Here is a 9,810-nt window from a genome sequence, read left to right on the forward strand (position 1 = left end):
ATGCTTGAAGCTTAAGGACATCCAAAATTAGAGGCATCATAATAGAAATCATCCTTTTCAGCTGAGCTCTAAACCAGGATAGAGTTCTTGCTGCTACCTGCTTTCTTCTATAAAGACAGTAACAGCTGAAAGGCCATTTGAAGAGCCTCTTTCTTCTATCTCTTGCTTGTTTTGTCCCCTGAAATCAGCTGGACAGACCTATGTCTGGGACCTTCACTCTTTTTAGTGTTTCTGACTGCTACAAAAAGAAACTTTCTGGGCCCTAGCTGGTACTTCAGTGGTACAGATTGGAAGGCAAAGCCAGAATGAGTCTAAAATCACTGCATATGTCACACTGCTGACTCAAAATGCAACTAGTGTTTTTCTCCTCCCCCATCACCCATTCTGTCTTCCCCTTTTTTTTTCTTTTCCCCCCCCTCCCCTTTCCTGTCTCACAGTATAGCTGAGTAGTTTCCCCTTTTCTCTTTTTCTCAATCCAGTTTTGCTCCTGGAATGATCTTTGCTCTAGCCAGAATATAAAGGGAAGCTGCATCCAAAACAAGTTTTCTCAGAGACAGGACACAGATGAGTGTCGCTAGACCAGGAGAGGAAACAAGGAAACTTTTGACTGCAGAGGCTCAGGTTGGTCCGTGTAATGCAGATTGGTTTATATTAACAGGGAAAATTGGAAAGTTGTGGTTTGCCATCAGCTTATCCTCTGTTGTGTTCCATCCTTTTTGTATTTTTTATGGGGGTTAAAGATGTTACTCTAAGCGTAGCTGAGAATCTGAAGAACCCATGGTGAAGTCGGTGAGATTCGACAGCACCTTCTTGGGTTATGCTGGTGGGAATCCAGAGTTAGTTTGATTTTCCTGTGTTCATGGGGCTCTCAATGACTTGCCTATTGCCAGCGAGCCTATTGCTAAATAGTTTCACTTTCCTCTTGCAGTGAGATCTGGAGATGTTCAGTTGGTTGGAGGAAGATCATCAAGCTTTGGTGACTTCTGCTTTCTCAGAATTTCATGCTAGCTGCCCTTCACATATATGTCAGCAGCACTGGCACTAGCAGCACAGTTGCGATACCTCCGGTCTGGTACCACGCTGTTCTTTCAGGTATGACTGTAGTGTGCCACCATGTTCTGCAGGTGATTTGCAAGCGCTGAGTTAAAGACCACATGGGGGATGTGTTCCTGTATCTAAAAGACACTTTTCTGTTCTCAGTCTGTTAACATACTTGGTTTCACCACCCCCCACTACTCTAGGAGGCTTAGAGTCTGCTTATTTGTTTTCTGGTTTTGTTTTTTCAAGACAGGACAACGCTGCTCGCTGACACTTCTCACTCACCAACATGTTGGAAGAAGATAGTGATGAGACATGTTGGAATAACCTGGAAGACTTCCGGGTGAAGCTGATCTCTGTGATAGATCCTTCCCATCTAACACCCTATCTCCGCCAGTGCAAAGTGATCAGCCATGATGATGAGGAACAAGTTCTAAATGACCCCAGCCTGGTCATGCGCAAACGGAAGGCAGGTAGGTGAAGCGCAGCCTTCGGCTCCGTAGATGCTCCTGTGCTCCACCAGCTCTTGGGAGCAGATTGGAACAGAGTGCTTGATTTGGTACAGAGTATTTCTAGACAAAGTAGGGAACTGAGCTCAAAGTCTTTTTAGGCCAGGCTTGTCCCTGCTGCCTTTCTAGTTACACACAGTCTTCTTACACTAGTGGCCTTTTTTTCCCCATGTTTGCCTCTGGTATCTGGAAGTGGAGCCTCGAGCTGCAGAAACTGTGATGGTGCTTTGTTTCAACTTACCTTTTCTGTAATTATTAGCAGGATAACATAAAGTGCTCTGCTGAGATGTGCTTTTTGCACCCACTGTAGTAGGAGCTACGTACAAGGGTTAAGTTTTAACTGTTCTGTCACAGTTAGTTAAAATACTTTTGTATAGTTACTGGGCAACTGGCTTAGGATTGACTGGGAAATTTGATCCCAGGGACTTTAGTCTGCATGTGGAAAAAGCAGAGCAAGTTTTTATTCTGTTAGAAATAAGTAGAGAGACAAATAAATGAATAGAATATCCTGTTGCTATTATTTCAGGTGTTCTTCTGGACATTCTTCAGCGAACGGGTCGCAAGGGCTTTGAGGCATTTCTGGAGAGCCTTGAGCTTTATTATCCACAACTGTATAAGAAAATAACTGGCAAGGAGCCCAGCAGGGTTTTCTCTATGATTATAGGTAATGTTTGTGTTCTGACAAAACAGCTCTTCCTTTGGTGTTGCTGTGCAGATTAAGGGGGGAATTCACCTCTGCTTTTGCCTCTCTGCAGCTTTGGTGAGCAGTCGGGAGCGTTCCCTGGCTTGCTCCCTGTGTGCTTTGGGAGGGTTCTGGCAAGAATGGCTCTTGCTCCTGGTGTCTGGCATCACAGGCTGAACTTGGGAGGGTGGAGGAGCAAGCAGAAGGATCAATTCTTCCTTTTGCCTGTTCTGTCAGGGACACTGTGGTATAGAAAGGCACAGAGCAGGGGGAAGCAGTGGGGATAATTCGACCACACGTGTCTGCAGGGTTTGCATGCTTGTGCATGGCACGTGATGATCCTGAGCTGCAGTGATAAGTGGGTGGGAACCTGTGCTTGTATGTATGTCTGGAGAACAGACAGGACAGCGGTGGCTGATGCCTGCCCACCAAACAGACACTGCTGGGGAATCTGGCCTGAGCCAGCTCCTGATGAACGAGATCATGAAGCTGCAGAGCACCGTGCAGGAGGAACGGAGGAAGGCCCAGGAGCTCACCGTGTGGCTGCACACCAAAGAGGACACCATCAGAGAGATGTGGGTGAGGGACAGCCTGCTCCGCAAGCACCAAGAGCGGGCACAGAAGATGAAGGAGGAGAGGGACAGCCTGAGCAAGGAGCTGCGGAAGTGCAAGGACGAGAACTACAACCTGGCAATGAGCTATGCCAAACAGAGTGAGGAGAAGAGCGCTGCCCTCATGAAGAACCGAGACCTGATCCTACAGGTCAGTCCTTTTCTCCGGCTTCCCCTTTCTTGCCTGATCCCTGGAAGGCTGTGCTGTGCACCACACTTGTCTCTGCCTGCGATGGTCTGGACCAGTCCAGCATGAGGTTCTGTGCATCTTCTCTGGCAGGTGGCCTGTCTTGGTGGTCCCTAGCTCAGCCCATGCATTACTTGTTGTGCTGTGAAGAATTAACAGTTTTCCCCTCACTCGAGACTGGGCCCTCTCACAAGGGTGTTGTATCCATTTAGCGCACAGGTGGTGCTCTGGTCCCCAGAGCAACAAACATCCTGAGGAAAAGAAAGCTGGGGAGAAATTTGCCCCATGTTTGTCTGGGGAATAGAAAGAGAACTGCTTTTGCAGGCCAGAGTTTTCTCCTTGTTACTGATGAGCTCTGAACCTTCCTGTAGATCGATCACTTGAAGCACAGCCTCATGAAGGCTGAAGATGACTGCAAACTGGAGCGTAAGCACACAATGAAACTGAAGCATGCCATAGAGCAGCGTCCAAGCCATGAGGTGATGTGGGAGATCCAGCAGGAGAAGGAGCTGCTCTTGGCCAAGAATCAGGAGCTGGAGAACACTCTCCAGGTTGGTGGGGGTGGTTGGATATGGACTCCTGAGAAGTGATTATTTCTAGCAGCCAGGGCACTGATGGGGCTGCACTGAAGATTGCAGGGGTCAGGTGTGGCCTTGTTCTCCCAAGTCAAATAGAGCACTTAGGGCTGTGGGGAGGGAAGAGAGAGTTAATATAGGGTTACGTGGTTGCTGTATCTCACTCTGGTTTTTTGTCCAGCAGGTTGCCAGGGAGCAAAATTTGGAGAAGAGCCCCTCCAGTGAGACTGTGGAGAATGACTGTAGCCAAATACTAGAAGAACGCCGGGAGCTGATGAACACCATTTACAGCCTTCGCAAGGAGCTGCGGCAAGCTGAGGTGCTCCAAGACAAAGTATGTGATATGTTGCAAATTCTTCTCAAAGTCAGTGGGTAAGACAGGCAGATGAAGCACCTGCAATGTCCTGCCTCTGGAGCAGAGCAGCTGCTCGGCAGCAACTGAGCTCCTACTCTGGGGTCTTGTGTTCTAGTTTGTTGATAAAGGCATGCTGATCTTTCAGCATTCTGTGTCTGTGGCATTAACTGTTGCCTGTTAATGCCTTTGTTAATTAACTGTTCCTGCCTCAGCCTGGAGAGTGATGGGAGCTTTTATCATGATTGACAGCTCAGGTACATGTAAATCGGTCATGGTAGCATCCTCCTAGTCATGTTGACCAGCCTCCTGGTTGGCCATGCTCCAACTGGACAGCCTGGCTGAACTTTGACATTGCATGGAGGTCTGGCCATAGCAATCAGTGGCAGAAGCGGTGAGAGTCTAGCTCAGAGTCTCCCCACAAGCAGGGTGTTTTTGACTTTGTCTCAGCAGTACTCAGCAGAAAAAGAGATGCTTGAACTACAGTGCATGTCTCTGAGAAAGGACTCCCAGATGTATAAAAAACGGATTGAAGCTGTCTTGCAGCAGATGGAAGAAGTGGCTTCAGAAAGAGACCAGGTGATGAAACATTCCTCTTGGAGCTGCTGCTAATCTGTGCTTTGCTGCTTGAAGTGGGCAGATGCCGTAACCTTGAATGTACCGTTGTGTGCCGTGCCATGACGTGTTGTCCCTTACCCCAGGCACTCCTGACCCGAGAGCAGTTCTATATGCAGTACTCCAAGAACCTGGTTGAGAGGGACACTTACCGCAAGCAGATTCGGGAGCTGGGGGAGCGATGTGACGAAATGCAACTGCAGCTCTTCCAAAAGGAGAGTCAGTTACTGGCTACTGAAGCCAAACTGAAGAGGTTGCAACTGGAGCTACCCATACCGGTATGTCTGCAGGGTTGTCATCTGTGTGATGGGTTGGGAAGCTGGCAGAGTGTGGCTGTTCCGAGGCCTTTGCCCCTAACCAGTTCACATTCAGCAGGCAGTGGCCAGCTGCGTGGGTAACCATTTCCATACAAATGCTGAGTTTAGAAAAAGGAAAGATGTGGTGGTTCCTGTTATGTCACACTGGTTCCTGGCACTAAGCTCGACTGATGCAAGCTGAGGCCTTCTGTGCCTGTGTTTAGAGCATGTCTGGAGATGATGAGGGGATCCTCAACCACCAAAGAGGGAGCTCTAGAGACTGTGTACGAGCCGTTTGGATGAAATTGGGAGCAAGAGTGTAAGGGTGCTAAAGTTTCTGGAACTAATTTAGATGTATAGGGGTTTTAATTAATGTGGCATCTCGTGTACTTTCTCCAAGTGGTCAGACAGGAGTGTAGGAGGGAGGAAGTCCACACTTCTCTGTTTTCTGGAGCTTTCAGCCTTCTGTATTTTCCCTTACTGCCACTTCCTTGCTTATGAGGAATGATTAATTCATATGGGTTTTATTTCAGACTTCTGACCTGGATGATACCTCCTCCAGAGATTCTCAGGAAGTGAGTACAGTGTCTTGTTTACCTTTTCCTTTTTTCTGGGAGGGTTTCAGGTTCCCCACCTGTGCTCAGTTCCCTGAGTAGCAGCAGTTTTCAATCCATGGCTCAGGCTCATTTTAGTGATATCAAAAAGTACAGAGGCAGCAAAACAGACCAGTGACAGAATCTCCCTGTGTCCCGCGATTTCTAAGTGTAGGACACAGTTAATGGCATTAGCCAGCAAGATTTGGTGAGTTTAAGCAAATTAGGGGAATTGAATTTCTAATTGTCTCTCTTGTGGGAGAACAGGCAAAAGTAAGTCTTACCCCGGGGACATCTGTAGTAAAGAGTTTTGACTTAGTTCATAATTTCAGTGTGGAAGTGATTGTCACACTGTAAGTCAAAGGACCTGAGTATATTCATGGAGGATAAATCCATGAGTAGGTCTGTAACTTCTGGCTCAGAAAGTCTCCTGTTTTGCTGACAGCAAGATGCACTAGGAAAAGGTCGGTTCTGCACGTGTCCTGTTTCTTACATTCCTCCATCTGTTCCTAGCTACTGTGTGAGGCAGAGTAAGGGGCAGTTCTCATGTTCTTGCTTTGTTTCTGTCCCATAGCTTACTCTTCACGGTCATCTAGATGAAGATACACAGCTGCCTAAAAGTAAGGCTTTTCGTGGGAAAACACTGAGTAGAATTCTTGAGAGGATGGTCCAGTGTTTCAGAGGGGCAGGAAGGTCTTTGTGGGTTTTATTTTTAGTGAAGAGCAGGCAGTCTGACTGGACTTGGTTGGTGAGACATGCTTCTCAGTGGGGTGTCCTTGGCACGCTGAGTAAGACTTCCTTGAGATGACTCAGAATAGGCACCCATAAATCAAGGCATCCTGCCATACCACCATCTTTCTCACCTATAAAAAGGAGCATGTGTCCCCTGATGCTGGGAACGGTCAATGCTTGTAAAGCTTTTTTGGGGAGAAAAAGCTCCACAGTCTGTCTTTTTACTACACGATCTCTGAAGGAGTCTCTCATACAGCTGAGTGACCTGAGAAAAGTGGTACCATTAGACCACCCTAGGACCTGGAGTCTTTTTTTCAGGTAATGTCTACTGAATTTGTCCAGGAAAAATCACCTGGTGCCTTGTGAAAGAGCTCCTGGGTGCCTTTTTCCTCCCACTCCTCTTGCATTTGTGGCTGAACTGAGAACAGAACTGACATCCTTCCACTCCAGCTGGACCATGTGGCTTTCTCCAGGGATTTTTCTCTCCCCTTCCCTTTTATGTTGCAGAATATATTCACAAAAGCAGAACCACGTAGTTAACACTGTCACTGGTTCTGTTTCTGTGGCATCCCCAGTGGAAATGATTCAGCAGTGTGGAAAAGAATTAATGGGCTCCTATAAGAACTTGAAATTCTCTTTCAAAACACGTTGAGAAAGGAAGGAGACTAGCACAGTAGAGGAAATTTTCTCTTTTGGTCTCCTGGAAAATCTAAATGATTTTTTCATTCATTGAGATGGGATATTTTTCACAAAAGCTAAACAACACTGATCCAAAAAGCCTTTTATTATTCTGCCTCACTCAGTTCAAAACATTTATCATGGTACCTGATCACTACTTAAGGACTTCCACTAAAATATGGTCTGATGTGAAGTGCCTTGATATACACAACTTAGTTGTTAGGGAACAGGGATGAATTATGGTTAAAATAAGGATTAACATGATTTCTCATGGACACCTCTAAGGTGATCATTTTTTTTAATGATGCTAAGCAGAGGTGCTGCTTTGCAAAGGTTCGTTTTGCTCCTGCATTAGCAGAAACTAGAGAGCTGCTGTGTCTTGCTGAGCCTCATGGGGAACTCCATCATCCTAAGCAAGATTCAGGGCTCAAGGAAAATGAGAAGTGACTCGTGCATTGATCGCAGGACTGAATCCTGAACGTTTTGAGGCTTGGTTTCAGTTCTGCTCGTGACTCTGTGTAGTGCTGGGCAGCTGTTACACTACAGTGATTGCTGTTTGATGAACTGGTGGAGGGAGAAGTTACATTGCAATGGCAACTATGACTAACGCTGTGATTTTTCCTTCTCTTAGAAGATTGCCCTGAAGGACAAAACCAGCAATTCAGCACTCGAGAGAGCAGTCTGCCTCCAAAGTCACCCAGTGTAAGAGAATCTTTGTGGGCTCTTCTTTCTTACGACTGGGGTTTGTGATCTTTAATGTTCTTGTTAGTGATGGATTTACCAGGTTTGAGAAGCATGTAAGCAGCTACCACTTTTCCAAAATCTGAGCACTTCTTTGTGCAAAATTCACCCTCCAAAAATGGTGAGCTCTGAACAGCACAACATTTGTGGTTATTTCTCTGTCTGTGCCTAGAGACTTTGTCTAATTACTTTTTGGCCTTCATCTCTGGGTACGGATGTTTTCCACTTTAATTGTCTGCAGTATTACTGTTGGTACAGGAAACAGAATTACAGATTTACAAATGGGAGAGAATAAAGATGGTAACACTGTGTGAAACAGATATATTACCATCTCACACACACAATAGTGGACAGACTAGAAATGAACATGCTGTACTTCATTCTGCAGGCCCAAGGAGATGCAGGAAGCTAGCTGTATGCAGGCTTTCCTGGAGGAGGGTTTTGGTAGTGAGCAGCTATTCTTGGTCATCTAAAGGCATAGGTTCCCAATTTTTCCTCCTTCATTTAAATGTAAAATGATTCCTTGCACAAACAAGGCAGAGAGGAGAAATGACCAAGCTCATTTGGGTGGTCTGCAGCCTTTACCCTGCAGAGGCCCAATGCAGTACACGACTCTCAAAAGTGGTCACCTTTGCAGAGCAGATTTGCAATACCTGGTACTGACATTGATGTGATCTTCAGAGGAATCCAGTTCATATTTGTTTGGGTGTTTTGTTTTGTTTTTTCCCCAGTTCAAGGAGTGTGGCTTAGCCAGTGAGGAACTGGCAGAAAAGGAGCAGAGGAGGATGAAGGACTGCTTTGAGCGTTACCGAAGGTCTGGACTTTAGTAAGCAGGATTAATTTAGACATACTCCTGTGACTTAACTGATTAGCTTGTATGTCTTTTCTCTTTTATGTTCATCCCCTGTCCCCAGGCTTGATTCATAGAGGGCATAAATTCATTACAGATCTTACTGTCAGAGGCTCATGCTTCTAGCTGAACTGGTTGAGACTCCGGATTTAGTACCAGAGGTAGCCAAGATAGCAATGATTGCATTTGCTGTGGACCATGCAGATGGCTCCACAGCAGGGAGTGGAGGATGCTCCAAAGAATTGCTAGCTTAATAAATTTGATAGATTTCACTCACATGGGAGAAATCTGTCTGACATACTCCTGACATTCTAGATCAAGTTCCCATGGCTATGAATGGGAGCAGATTTCCACCCTCTGTCCTCTTCAAATGTTCCTCTTTGAAGGCCTGTTCTCCAAGTGTCTCATGTCTTCACTGATCACTGCCTTTTATGGAGCATGAGACAGAAGAAAACCTTGTAAAACAGGGACCTTAGCTCTAGCATTAGTTGTAAGTGATACTAATGGCACTGTAAATGACTCTCCTGACTGTTGATAATACTATTTTTACTAAAGAAAGGACTTTGGGTAGGATTTCTTGGTTTCTTCAACTGAACATCAACAATATACCACACTTCAAGAAATGTAAGAATGTCTTTTATCAGTTTAGCCCAATTTACCCTACACTTGCTACCACTCACAGCTTTGTTGGGTGTGTGAGCAAACCATCACGTTCAATTAAACACTAAGTGGAGTGATACCCACTGAACCTCCGCCCTGACCTCCCCCAACCATTCAGCTGCCACTTGCTTGCAGAAAACACCCTTCTAAAAATGAAACATCTAGTCTTGTTTACAGAAAAAGAGCGGTGCGAAGGGTGCCCAAGGCCCGACACCACGAGGCGGACTGGGAGAACACCACGGGCAGCGACAACACTGACACCGAAGGCTCCTGAGAGGGGCAGCCGACCTGTGAGGGGAACACAGAGGTGCCTGGATTGGAAAAGACCTTTAACATCATCGTGTCCAAGCACGTGGCAGCCACGGCCCTTGTATTCCTCTCTCAACGGAGAGGAACAAACTCTCTAAACAAACATGATGGCAAGCGCTGCTTCTAACGGGACACTGTGATTTAGCTCTGCCTCCCCTCGTTGCTCGCTCTCTCTCTTGGCAACGTGGTGATGAGGGGTGTGCGGTGCACAAATAAAATAAACAGGATGCAATAGTTGTGGGCCCGAAGCCCTGAGGCTGCGCTGTAATTAAAGGCAGGTCCAGGGAGCCCTTGGTCCTGCAGGGAGCTGGAGAAGCCTTGGTTCGGGCAAGGGGGAGGCCGCCGCCCACACCCGGCATGGCCGCCGCCCACACCCGGCATG

General features: G+C 46.6%; 1 protein-coding gene across 1 annotated transcript; it reads left to right on the forward strand.

The window, feature by feature from the left end:
* Nucleotides 1-1,324: 1,324 nt before the first annotated feature.
* CARD9 (caspase recruitment domain family member 9) lies at nt 1,325-9,393 on the forward strand. Its single transcript, XM_010164508.1, has 11 exons — nt 1,325-1,511; nt 2,074-2,211; nt 2,666-2,991; nt 3,399-3,591; nt 3,728-3,732; nt 3,811-3,936; nt 4,408-4,533; nt 4,656-4,847; nt 5,399-5,440; nt 8,341-8,423; nt 9,297-9,393. Exons 1-11 carry the CDS (start codon nt 1,328-1,330, stop codon nt 9,391-9,393), a joined length of 1,512 nt encoding a protein of 503 aa, XP_010162810.1. The 5' UTR covers nt 1,325-1,327.
* The last annotated feature ends 417 nt before the right edge of the window (nt 9,394-9,810 follow it).

This window comes from Antrostomus carolinensis, unplaced genomic scaffold (genome assembly GCF_000700745.2).
Source record: "Antrostomus carolinensis isolate BGI_N321 unplaced genomic scaffold, ASM70074v2 scaffold14433, whole genome shotgun sequence".
Classification (NCBI taxonomy): Eukaryota; Metazoa; Chordata; class Aves; order Caprimulgiformes; family Caprimulgidae; genus Antrostomus; species Antrostomus carolinensis.

Excerpts from the sequence above, each read along its gene's own strand:
- CARD9 (XM_010164508.1), top strand. The coding sequence starts at position 1,328 with ATGTTGGAAGAAGATAGTGATGAGACATGTTGGAATAACCTGGAAGAC. Across the intron at positions 4,534-4,655 it reads TGGCTTCAGAAAGAGACCAG|GCACTCCTGACCCGAGAGCA; the intron begins GTGATGAAACAT and ends CCCTTACCCCAG. Across the intron at positions 4,848-5,398 it reads AACTGGAGCTACCCATACCG|ACTTCTGACCTGGATGATAC; the intron begins GTATGTCTGCAG and ends GTTTTATTTCAG.